This window comes from Neodiprion pinetum, chromosome 5 (assembly GCF_021155775.2).
Source record: "Neodiprion pinetum isolate iyNeoPine1 chromosome 5, iyNeoPine1.2, whole genome shotgun sequence".
Lineage (NCBI taxonomy): Eukaryota > Metazoa > Arthropoda > Insecta > Hymenoptera > Diprionidae > Neodiprion > Neodiprion pinetum.
Window position 1 is genome coordinate 4,477,770 of NC_060236.1, and position 13,674 is coordinate 4,491,443.

The 13,674-nt window shown below is 39.4% G+C and overlaps 1 protein-coding gene across 1 annotated transcript in view; it reads left to right on the plus strand.

Moving 5' to 3' along the window:
- The window catches only part of LOC124218702 (matrix metalloproteinase-2-like), a 164,057-nt gene extending 151,692 nt beyond the window's left edge, over positions 1-12,365 (plus strand). Inside the window, exons 9-12 of the mRNA XM_046625396.2 lie at positions 8,275-8,645; positions 8,897-9,195; positions 9,306-9,409; positions 9,868-12,365. Of these exons, the coding sequence (XP_046481352.1) occupies positions 8,275-8,645; positions 8,897-9,195; positions 9,306-9,409; positions 9,868-10,118 (1,025 nt within the window). The 3' untranslated portion in view covers positions 10,119-12,365. The remainder of the gene's footprint in view (positions 1-8,274; positions 8,646-8,896; positions 9,196-9,305; positions 9,410-9,867) is intronic.
- The last annotated feature ends 1,309 nt before the right edge of the window (positions 12,366-13,674 follow it).

The window sequence follows — 13,674 nt, forward strand, 5'->3', positions numbered from 1 at the left end:
CTGTCGTAACTCAAATCGAGGAAACCTGATTTTTACGAAAGAGAGGGATGAAAACAGAAACGATGGATAACGCAATATTTTGTGTGTGCGTGTGTGTGTGTTTTTTATTTATTTATTTATTTATTTTTTTCTCACCGATATGTTTTAGAAAACATAATATTGCAAAATTTACGAATATACGCCAAGAAGCTTTTGTAACACTCTGTAAGGCTTGCGAAAAGTTTTAGCAATTCAGCTAGCTGCAGAGAAAATGGATATCTTACATCTCATCGTCTTCGCTGTAATTTCACTCTACCACACCGAGAAACACACGGTTTTATTCTTTCGCTCACCTCTGTCAACGTGTATGGTATACGTGATCTTTTCTCTCGCTTTTTCCTTATCAAAACTGACTCAGCTTCTCGGCAGCGGATTATATTCTGGGCAAGGATAGAAAGAGAGAGAGAGAGAAACAAAAAAAAAAATAAAAAAATAAAAAAATAAATAAATAAAACAAAGAATCTTTTTGTCCCGCTGCTGCTAGCGCCGAGACTTTTGCACGTTTTCTACACCCTGTACATAACAAGGCACGTACCTACTTGGCACACGGTCATTCCGAATTCGTTTGTTCCACGCTTTCGTTATTACTTTCTTTCTCTCCGCGCCGGTATAATTCAGTTTACAAGGTTCGTTTGTTTTCACGAGTTAATCTCGTCGCCAACAGCAGCAGCAGCAGCAGCAGCAGCAGGAAATATGAAGCCAGTAGGCGAGTTTGTCGCTTCTCGGTAAAACGTATACATACATGCATATCATGATACAGGTACACATCGTTATAACAGCAACACAAACAATAGTAATAATGCAGAACAGCGCCCACGCGTTCCGAGTATTCTCTCGTAATAGGAAGTCGAAGCGCGCCTGTGTTAGCCCATAGAATTCGAAACGATAGCTGGCTGCGATTCGAACGGAAGTCGAGAAACGATAAGAAAATGATACGGATATATTATACATGTATATGTGTATATATATATATATTACGAATTTTCCCAAGGAAAATATCTGTTTTTACTCCGTATGCGGTATGCATGAAAGAAAGGGGGGGGTGGAAATCGCTAACGCAGCCCACGTATATATATGTATATATATAAGTGGCACTGCCAGGGATTTGCCTCGAGTCTCGGTATGTGTATCAGCGTTTTTTTATTTTACTTATACTTGTTTGTTTATTTTTTCCCTCCTCATCTCCACCCCTACCATTCGGTTTTATTCGTTTCGGTGGTTAAACTTCTCGGGTTAAACTTTCCGGCCCTGTCTTTCTCTTCTCCTTCTTTTCCATCCCCCAAAAAAGAGCGCGATAAGCGGAGCAGCAGACGCTCCTTGAGTCTCGATCCTTGGGGATCGGCAGATACCTCGGGAATTTGCGCCGACTAGCCGTCGGATTCGTTTCATTTGCATTGTTTGTTGATTTTTATTTTATTTTATTTATTTATTTATTTTTTTTTCACTTTTTACTCTTCTATCTTTCTTCCTTCTTTTTGATTAACCTTAATTCTTACGCGATTTAATAAAAACCGTTTCCAGCATCGCAGCAATTTCATGTATCAGGTATATAACGTTCGTTGGGAAACTCGAAGTTAACGAATTAATTAATTGCGAGAATTGAAACGAATTTTTCACGCTTCGCGTATTTCTTAGCGAAGCCTCTTCGCACGTATATATTTTCAATTGGCGTTATTAGCCGAATTGGAATTCAGGAACTACGTCGGATTCGTTGAGTATACAGCGAGACCCGGTTCCGTCTTGATTTGCACGTTCTAGGGTCGAGGGGGCGGAAATTGCATCCTCTATTTTCGTCCTCTTACCTTTTTTACGGAGGAATCGATACCCCGAACGATGCATAATCTACACGACCGACCAAAAGTCCCGAGGGTCGCACCTTTCGAGCGACCTTTTTCAGCCCGGAAACGTGCCTGCGGGTTTTATTCCACGTGCCGCGACCCGATGAGAATGGCTTTGTTAGCGGAGAACCTTCTCCTCTTATCCTGATACCCAATATCCGAAATGGACCGCCTACAGCGGAAAACAAAAATTGCTTTCATACAAAGCGAATAGATTCACTTATTCCGACTGATTTCGTTTATTCGATCAACGATCCGCTTCATTTGAATAAAATCTACTATAGAGTTCAACAAATTCACCGAGATCAATTCGATGGTTGTTCAAATCAATTCATACGATGGAATAAAATTTAATCAAATTTAAGAATTTTTATTCGAATCGAGTAAATATTACTGGGATTCGAAACGATTAGAATTATTTAAATACTTCTTAGCCAATATATTTACTCGTTGTTAGAAGAGAGAAATTTAACTAAACGACCATCGCATTGATCTTTGTAAATTTCATTATATTATTAAAGTGCGTCTTATTTGAATCGAACAAATTATCGATCGAATTTGAAAAATACGGGAGAACAAGTAAATGGTGTTTTATTTAAAAAAAAGCAATTGCTCCTTATCTCCTTAATTCTATTTGCGGAGTCCTGGAAAAAAAAAAAAAAAAAAAAAACTTTTGTTCAAAACCTGCCCAAAGTTTTGTTAACGGAATATTACAATCGATGAGATTAAAAACTTGGGTACCTACAACACATAAATAAATGTACAACGTTTTATGAAATTTCCTCCAGTCGCGAATTGCAATTTTCCTCTCGCGAATCTGCAGCCCCGCAGCGGTCGATGAGAGATACTTTGTGTTACTTTAACTTCATAATCGAATTTCGCTGACGAGTGGTTTAATACCCGTAGTTAAGTCTCTCCTTCTCCTCTTCATCCGCGTCTCTTCTCAGCTGTGGCCTCGTTCCTCAAATCTATCCGTGGCAAATAAAACCTCCCGTTCGTAATTGGCAGGTAAAATCGAGTTCTCGAACACACGATCCTTGTTCTCCTTATCCCCTAACTTTAACGCCCCCCTGATTATTTCGTGAAAAATTTCACACCCTTTCCAGCTGTCTCAGCCCAGCGGATTCGAACACCTCTTGGATTTCTTTTATTCCAGATATTATACCCGGTTATTTCGGTCCGTCTTGAAGAAAAACACCCCGTCCCCTTCCCTCCCTCCGTCCTTCGGCAAAGGAATCGGTTTTTCTCAATTTTTATTCAGGCCTTTTTCGTCTCTCGCTAATTTCATACATATTTATTGCCTACCTTTTCTCTCCCAACATCTCTGGACGTATACAACAATGCTGGGGAACAATTTCGCATCATCCCTCCTTCCCCCTCCGTCTCGTTGAAACGCGATATTCTTCTACCACCCACTACGACTTCCGGCTTATGGCTAAAATGGCGACCGCAACTCGCAACCTTTTGAAAAATTGCAAGTGATTCCCGGAATCGTTTTATGGATTTTCATACGATTCGGATATTCTGTCCTCGATTTATACGTGCACTTATCTTTCACAATTTCTTTCAACGTTCTTCGGCGTCGGAATTTATAGACGAACTTTGAAAAACCGGATGAAAAATCGCGTTTCAACGTCGCGTATATTTCGACTCTAAAATCCTCGTCCCCTCAATAATAATACTTTCAAGAAATTTTCTCGGTTCAGGATCTTGTCACATGTAAAAAAGAATAAAAAAACGAATAAAAATAATGAGAATAAAAAAAAAAAAAAAAAATACAAATTTCTCTCTCGCGTAATATTTTATCTCGTATTTTTTTTTTTCACTCGTACCGATCAAGGCGGCACATTATACTCACGTAACGAGGAAATATTTTCTAAATATTTCTCTTTCATTTCAACATTCTCGTTCGCTCTGTACGTCGACGGTATAATATATATATATATACAAAGAAGCGGCTCTCCTCTCAGCTTCGCCTTTAATTGGCTCGACAAAAACGTGGACGCAAAGAAACATTGGTAGAAGAAGAAGAAGGAAAACAATGGATTTTTCCTTCTTATACGATCGTGTGACGTAGAGAGGAAAAGCGACTGCCATTAACTCGAGAATAGTAAACTTTTTAAAAGTATAAAAGAAATAAGTGTGCAGGGTGGTGGTTTACCACCTTGGAGATGTACCGTCGTGCGTTATTATGTAACATGAAGCGCGTCGAAAGAGCTGGAAAAGAAGCTGAAAAAATCGGTCATTAAAATATCTACCTTCTTTTTTACCAATAAACTATGGAACCTTCTTGTACATCAATAATGAAAAGTAAAAGCCAAGTAAAAGCAAAGAACTGTTGGTGTTCAAAGAAAATACTAGTCGCGACAAAATATTGTCGAATTAAGTTCGAAAATGAACATTTATACATGAGAAAGGCGTATTTTGATTTTGGGAATTAATGAATATATGAATAAATTATTAAAAATAATTAACGTTCAAAATTTTATTTGCACAAGTTTGTTATACACCTCTGATTCATTCGTTTATTAGACACAAAGAAAATATTTTTATTGAGCATTAAATTTTCGCAACAGTTGCAAGAAAATCTATCAACAGTGATCGTAATGAAAAAGAATAGTAACGGATACTAAACTTTCCGGTAACAGCTAGAAAACTAATTTTCATTTCCTATCTAGAACTATGTTTTTCGATTGTGGTGAAAAATGAAAATAGTCAAGGACCGAGCGGTAACCGGAACTAAAAATTTCTCTCAGTGTATATCGATAAATACATGTCAGAAGAATTTTACTTACAGTTTGAACCTTGTATCGTTACTAATAAGTTTTCCTTTTTTTCTCGAGTAAATATATACGTCGCACGCCAATTAGATTTTCCCCGTTAATTTGCGCTTAGCGAGGCTGAATCCTCAAGGGAAATTAATTATTCACGGTGGGAAGTTTACAAGTAAACTTGGCGCGGCAGGGATACGAATTTCGAAATTGTTCGGCGTGTGCGGGGTGCGAAATGGGCGCGATAGCAATGTAACAGTGTATTAGGTCGAATCGGTTCGACCCCTGCAGGCGGCAATCGAGCAGCGAAACGGCGAAACGACGAAACGGCGAAACGGCGAAACGGCGAAGCCCCTCGTACCCGAAACCGCATCCATCTACCGCCCATTAATTAGCGCTAATTTCCCCGCCAGGCTCGTTACTGTACTCGGTTTGTTATTACCGTGTTGTTGTTGCTATTAACATTCAGCAAATTATCACACGGCACGGCGCATCCGCGCATTGCATCACGGGCCTCGAGTAGTTTCGAAACGACCGGACCTCCGGTTTCCACCATTACCATTGTTATACACACCTGCCAGATCCGTATAGTCCTAAGTTGTATAAATGTGCGAGAAGCTCTCCGCATCCCTGCCATACCCTGGAATTCCACAGCGGCAAATCTGCAAGGTTATTGAGTTGCCAATGGGTGTCCCTTTGATTGGAGATAGGCAATGCCGTCGTGCAATTCCACAATTAACCCAAACGGTCGTTATTTCCTGCGGAATCGTAACAATTCGCTAACTATCGCGATCGCAATTTACGCCAGCTCGTATTTTCCGTCGTTGGGAACTTTTTTTTTTTTGTTTTCCACCCAGGTATCCCGAAGTACCAATCGTCGTGAGAAGCTAACGAAGTTCATCCACTGATTCGTCAATTTTTGTTCATTAAAAATATAAAAGAAAAAAACAACAACCAAACGCAGATTATAGTTTTTATTGGCGATGAATTTTATAGAAATTTATTCGCACTTCGAATTACCTGCGGGACATTTTTACGTGCAGATTTATTCTACGTATGTATGGGTAAAAATTGGCAAAGTCTCTAGTTGGTTTTTTTGTTTCTTTCTTTTATGTTATACGTACAGCTGGATATTAAATTGATTCAATACATGTATGCGGTCTATATGTGTATACAAGGTGTATATAATACAGATACGCCTGGTTATATATTTAAATATATACATATATACATACACATATCGTATATATAATATTTCTGTACGTACAATGTACGGGACGGACGTGACGTAAATCTAGATTACAGGTTGAAATAACTGCAGCTGTGTATCTATGCACAGTATAACGTTTCGTTTGAAAACATATATCAATTCGTAGGTAAATTGTTGGGATATAGCGATGAGGGACGGAGTGCCGGAGGGAGAGAGGTCGGGGGAGAGAGAGAGAGAGAGAAAGAGATGCATGGAAAACCGATACGCTGATCTACATGGTTTACTGATTAACGATTATTCGGTTCTCCGGGCTCGCAATTAGATTAGCCAATAATAAAATGTTCATTATACTTTTCGAGGGGTTTATAACGAAATTCATCATACCACTATTGTGTTCCCCGTATAATTCTCTCTTTGCGTCGCGAACAAAGCTCGCCGCTCCCCCCCCCCCCCCCTTTACCACCTCTTTTCGGATTTACTTTACATATTCCACCACTCTTTGGTATACGGTATAAATTATCGAACGACGGGGAAAATAACAGGACGCGATAATCCGCTTTATTAACCACCTTTCTCTGTACATACGGGTAGACCTTTATGCGAAATAGAAACGAGAACGGGATTCGGATTATATTGTAAGTCGCAGGAAACTCGACGCGGCATGCAACTTCGTTTGTAATTATCCCCCCTCCTCATCCTCCTCCACCATCATTAGGGCAACGTACCCGGTGCATCTAGACACAATACAATGCCCCAAACTTTATGCCACCGCACAATGTGCACAACCTCATAAGTGCAGATTCCTTTGTTTTATACCAGCTGCCAGCTGCACGCCATCGTGGGGTTTTAATCTCGTCGATCTGGCCGCAGCAGATCTGTAAACTTGCAGGAAACATTTATAAAACCGACGAGTTTTTTTTTTTCCTCCAGCTTTAGTTCCGTTTTTCTCTTCAAAATCGAGAAATTTTTAAAAGTGTCGAATGACGTTTGTTTTTTTTTTTTTTCATAGCTTCCTCAGATCTGAGTTGCACAAAATTTTTCGAGGGTTACCCCTAGACGAAAAAGATTTTATATATCGATGTTAAAAAATTACTCCGAAGTTGGCTTATATACCTTTATTTCTTTCGATGAAAATTTTTACTACACGTGGCTTACACTCGATGTGTGCAGTGGTATGGTATAAGTTACACTTCTCTACTCGTCGCATGCTTGAAAATTTTTCCAGAGAGCGCGGTTTCTCATCGCTTTTACGGTGCTCATTATAGACAAGCTAGGTCGATATAGCACGATGTGGTAGAAATGCAGCAGCAGAAGCACCGAGTCTTTGATCATCGGTTGATTCCGTTAATTATCAGGAACGTACCGTAAGCGTGACGAAGACGAGGAGTGACAGAGAACTGCGCTCGGTTGATGCGAACTGAAGTGCAGCAGCATCGGAAGCTGGAGAAGGAAATATGAAAAGCCAGTAGAAAATGTAGGAGATGGATATATATATTTTTTGGCACAGAGTGATTATTCTAGGAAAAACGGGAAACTGAGATCTGCCGGTGTGTAAAAACGTACTTTCCGATATTCCGCACTTCAGGTTGTACGAATGAGATGCGAGAGGACAAACGTGTCAATTTAGTTCCTCAGGCGAATTATATTGCAGATTTATGCAATAGTTGGTCGCAAATTGCCCGCGATGCAGGCTGAAAAATACGGTTCCAAAGTAATGCGAGACACAGCCGAGGGGCTTTGGAATACGGGATGTGAAAGAACTTTCAACAACTGGTAAAGAATTTAAAATTTCAACGCGAACTCGCCTCAACGCGACTTTTGTCGCAGAACCACTTTATCGCCTTCCCGTTCCCACGGATGAATAAACCATCGTTTCTACTTTATCGCTCTCTCTCTCTCTCTATCTCACTCACTCATTCTGTGTCATACATATTTATTCATACACAGAGTGTACACCAATTTGTACACAGCTGTAATGGCGACGTTCGTTCCGGTCTCGCGTCGCCTGAATCACGTCTTGAACCGAAAGGGCCTCGAGTATACAAACCGTGGATACAGAGGATTCGGAAGCTTTCGAGAAGGTTGCGCGTGGAGCGGCATAAAACGCTTCAATGTTTTTAACCAGAGGCTCTACTCGCACTTGCTATACTCAGCACTCTCCGCTTATCCCTCTACAACACCATTCGTGCCTCCGACCGCATTGCGAAATGTCGTTTTTCACCACAGATAATTCTATGGGGATGTCAGGGTGGTTCTTGTTTTGGATTTTTTTGAAACTTGACCGTCACGCCATCCAAATTGCTTCCAAATAGATAAATCGAAATCTCCTTAAAAGCAGGAGTCCTCTATCTCATCCCTAAACCCTCTCTTTTTCGTTTAAAATATACACATTTTTACTGAAATTTCCTCGTTGCAGGCTCTCCCCAAGATAGGCTTTGGGGTCCCTACAATCCTGGAACTCACGATAGGACCTGGCCTCGGCCTAGGCCTCGGCCACAACCTACCACCACGACTACCACGACGATAAGGCCCTGGAGAACACGGCCAACGTGGCCAACCCGCCCAGTACGGCCAACGCGGCCGTACGATTACCCGAAGGAACCGTGGGGACGACGTCCGGAGAAACCAAACCACAGGATTCACCGTCCTGAAACACCTACGAAACAGAGGCCGGACAACAATCCAAGATACCCTCCACGGACGGACAATTCCATCCCCAAGACCTGCGACACGAGCTACGACGCCATCAGCGTCATCAGAAACGAGATATTCATCTTTAAGGATCGGGTGAGTGCCCTGATATTGTGCGAAATCGTTGGCATTATCGCATAGTATTTGGAAGAAATTTATATTCATCTAGGTAATAGTTCGTTCTAGATGAGACGTAAATTCAACTCACGTTGTATTTATGGTAACGTAATACACGAGGTGCGAATTTATTCCGACGACTTAAAATCCGATTATCCTATTTTGTAAAAATTGTTTCCTTCTCTGTTATTTATCGTTCGGTGTGATGATTTCGCTAATTTTCGTTCCAGTACTTCTGGAGGGTTTCGGACAAAGGTCTCATGCCTGGATACCCGGTCGAGATAACTCGTTTCTTCAATTTCACTCAGAACATCCACCACGTCGATGCCGTCTACGAGGGGCTCGACAAGAAGATCGTCTTCTTCGTCGGCAGGCACTATTACGTTTTCAGCGGAAGCCAGCAGGAGAATGGCTATCCGAGGCCACTTACCGACCTTGGACTTCCAGCCCAGTTGACCAAGATCGACGGTGCTATGATATGGGGATACAATCAGAGGACCTATTTCTTTAGCGGACACCTGTACTGGAGGTAAACTTATGCGACAGATAATTAATTATCCTTTCTCCCCGTTCGTCGATGCGAATAATTGCAATGTTATTTGCAAGAATCTTTATTTCTTTCTTTCTTGTCTGTTTTAGATTCGACGAGGCCGCCAGACGGGTCGAATTGGATTACCCAAGAGACATGGCCATGTTTGCCGGGGTTAGTCCAAACATAGATGCCGTTTTCCAAGCGAAGAACGGTCAGTGTGCTGATTCTCTCATTGCTACTTCATTATCTTTTATCATTTTTCAGCTTAAATAAGTCTCAACGACGTTACTTGACCAGGAGATTTCAATTCTACCATTTACAATCGCACAGACGTATTAACGATTCCGTGGCATTATAAACTGCAAGGCGTTAGAGTTGAAGCAGTGTTTTTTTTTTTATGAATTATTGGCAAAGTTCCTCAATACGCTGTATAATATACGGCCGGCATATGCAGGAGAAGAGGGCGAAAGAAATAGAATAAATAAATGTAAAAAATTGATACAATCGGAGTACGCAGATGAGATTTATTTTTCATATCCGCAAGTTGCGTTGAGACATGACTTTATTAATTTCATAATGCAGGAACACATATTTTAGTATTATACTCTCGCCTCAGTGACTTCGTGTACTTTGCGTAAAGTGTATTTATGGATGGATTATTCGTTTCAGCTAAAACGTATTTCTTCAAAGGGAAGGGATTCTGGGAGTTTGACGATCTTCGGATGAGGGTGAAGAAAGAAAGACAGACACTCTCAGCCCCGGTTTGGATGCACTGTCCAAGGGTGTACGAAGATGAGGATGAGGATGAGAACAGCAATTTGCCGCAGAAGGACAGGATTACGGCTGTTAATTCGAGTACGCAAACTGTTGCAACACTTTACGGCTTCGTATTCATCTGTGCCGTTATCCTGAGGTTATAGTAGAACGAATTTATGCATTAAAAGAAAGAAAAAAAAAATCCCTATCCCGATACGGAATGTATACGATTTTCTCGTACATTCGAATAACACACACATACACACACACACGCAAGCACACGTACACGCACAATTTTCATATCTCGGGTATAATCAAACCTATCGAATAAAATTCGAACAGCTGCTTAATTCGCCGTCTGCACCCCTGATTGTTAATTGAATTATTGACGAAAGCTGAAGGGTATAATTTCGGATTTTCCGTTGCACAATAGAGCTATGAATCGATCCGCCCACTATAGCTTTCGCTCACATACCACGTGAAATATATCTGAATGTTTTGTACGTGCACTGCACACTTACACTGCCATATGAACGAAAAACTAGTAAGAACAATACATGTGAGAATTTACCTATTCTCTTTTTTTCTTCCATTCGGATAGAGGATTAGATACCAATGCGTTAGCTTACAATGTTTTTTGTTACGTGCCGGAAAATGAATTACCTATTTTTTAACATTTTTCTACTGGATGGGCGTGCACGTTTAGTAAGAAACTGCAAATTTTATGCAGTTGACCGAAAGATATTTTGAAAGTGACGGTTAGTTGCGAGAATTATCATAATATTTACGTATAGGAGAACGACCAATACTTTTTATTCGGTCGAATTCAATTGTGACGTCAAATCAATATGCATAATCATTATCCATGCCGTTCAACTGTATTCGATCAAACTACCATTCTCTGACTTTGATTTATACTCATTTTTGTATACCATAGTTAATTATACGTAACATATAATCTAGGACAATTTATCGTATAGTGTCAGGTAATAGCTGTAATTTTCCTTGTACCAGACAGTTACTTATTATTATTATTATTTTATTTTATTTCATATTACTTTTTAATGACTTTTTGATTCATATACTTTTTATATTTAACTTGTATTTATATTTATACAAATATATATATAGATATGCTAACGGTTGCGAAATGCAAGAACGTAACGACCATATGGCAGTGCAATACTGATACAACATTGAACAAGTTTATAAAATTTATTATCTCGGTCAAAAATCCCCCCCCCCCCCCCCCGTTGGTTTTGTTTTTTTGATCTTGATCAATTCGTTACAATAAGAATTTCATGATGCTTGCACAATCGGGAAGATGATTTGACTGAACCAAGTTAAAAAATGATGACAATTTAGTGAAACCTGAGGCCTTTTTGTAATCCGTACGAAATTTTGAAGAGAAAGTGTCTACATGTACGAATTCTAAAATATGACACTACCAAGAATTCAATGAACGATAACTCGGTACTGTATGAAGACGTGTGAAAACGAAGCAGTTTTAGATAATTCGTGTTTTTCTATACATGGTTTAATTATATTTTGACACTTTTATGGAATTGCTGCAGTTAAAGGGTGTTTACATTTTCGTTCATCAAACGATTTTAGTCAGAGTAGAATAAAGTTGAATTTATTTGAACGAGGTTAATAATAATACCAAGGTTTATCAATTGCGGATAATATTATTGGTAATCTACTTCTGTAATTGAAGAGAAACGATACAATTTTACTAAGTGAATACTTACATAGTTCTATCAGTTGTATAACTGTGATATTTATATAATCTGAGAGAATAGGTAGAATATTTATATGTGCTAAGTTTATACTATACAAATAAAAACTATTGCGGTGATGTCAAATTTAATGGGTTATCAACGGTGGTATCTGATCCGTCTACAACATTAAGAGATTAATTGAATACATGACAATTATAATTTCAATATTACATCCAATGACCGATTCCGAATAACCAGGAAATCCGTTTCAAAGGGATAATAAATCATACGTGATAACGATCTCATACCACATAAATATGTGCTAACCTTCCGGGAGAAATCAACATAAGTTTTGCATTCATTTACTAAAACCATGGTAATCCATGTATAACTATATTATGTGTAATACGAGAGAAAAGAAATGGCCTTCATCGATGTGAATAAGATAATTTATACAAAAATCCCAAAGCCTTACATGCCTAAGCCATTTTCGTCGTTCCACTTCTACAGAACAGAAGGTATTTATGAGAAGTACCAACTGAAAGGGACGAAATATTTGAATGAACATTGATTCAAGCAGTGGTTGAATTACAGTTATACCAAATCTGAACGTCACATACTTACTATATTGTATTTTATTATTCTGATATATATATCTGTATATACAAGAATAAAATGTAATTTCGTGTATTCGAATTTTATTTATTCTGATTAGGGTAAGAGATGACTTTCCTCCTTTCTTCTACATCCAACAAATGTGATGGATAATGAAGAGGATAATATGAAACATAACTATGAGCTGATATGTGGATGTGACGTGGTCAGTTAGGTTGTGATTTAGTAGTCGCCACATTTCGTGGCAAAATCGATGACAAAAAAAATTGTGAAATTTCAATGAAAATCTCATTGCGCCAGTGGAAAGGTTGCCATGAGACAGGAGAATATTAGACAGTCAACCTGACGCATCTTAATGTGCGAAACTCGTTTCGTCGCAGGTTAGTGCTCCTCTGAAAACGAGTAATTGAAAAAGCATAGGCAATGATACAAAATTCTGCTGCGTAATTTCGGACTGTTGTCATAGTTTCCTGAAGACATATTGAACGTGATTCGTGTTGCGTTATCATTTGAGATGCGTAGGCTACTGAATCGTAACTCTTAGGACCACAATAGCAGAATTAGTCTTGAGCATTATCGGGAAAGGGTCATGCTAATCAATTCTGAGACGAAAGATTTTTTGGTCAGAAAAAAAGGAGGGTTAACCCCTTTGTATTTTTGGCGTAAATTATCGCGATTTTAAAAAGTGCTGGAATATATTCTTTCTGGCACTATTCCGACGTAATTTTGCGAGAGAAATCGATTGGGCGCAGTCTCAATACGCTGCGATCAACGCATCAAAAGTTACAGCCAAAAAACAAAAACCTGTGTTTTCGACATTTTTCAGCAGGTGCTTTTTCCTTCGTAATTCCTCTCCTGTTGGTCCCACGCTCTTTTCGCTGCGTTTTCCGAGTTCCTGGGGGTCCAATTGGTGGGAAAAGGGTCATACAAATCAATTCGGAGACGGAAGATTTTTTGGTCAAAAAAAAAGGAAGGTTAACCCCTTTGTATTTTTGGCGAAAATTTTGGCGATTTTGAAAAGTGCTGGAATAAATTCTTTCTGGCACTATTCCGACGTAATTTTGCGAGAGAAATCGATTGGGCGCAGTCTCAATACGCTGCGATCAACGCATCAAAAGTTACAGCCAAAAAACAAAAACCTGTGTTTTCGACATTTTTCAGCAGGCGCTTTTTCCTTCGTAATTTCTCTCCTGTTGGTCCCACGCTCTTTTCGCTGCGTTTTCCGAGTTCCTGGGGGTCCAATTGGTCGGGAAAGGGTCATACAAATCAATTCGGAGACGAAAGATTTGTTGGTCAAAAAAAAAGGAAGGTTAACCCCTTTGTATTTTTGGCGAAAATTTTGGCGATTTTGAAAAGTGCTGGAATAAATTCTTTCTGGCACTAT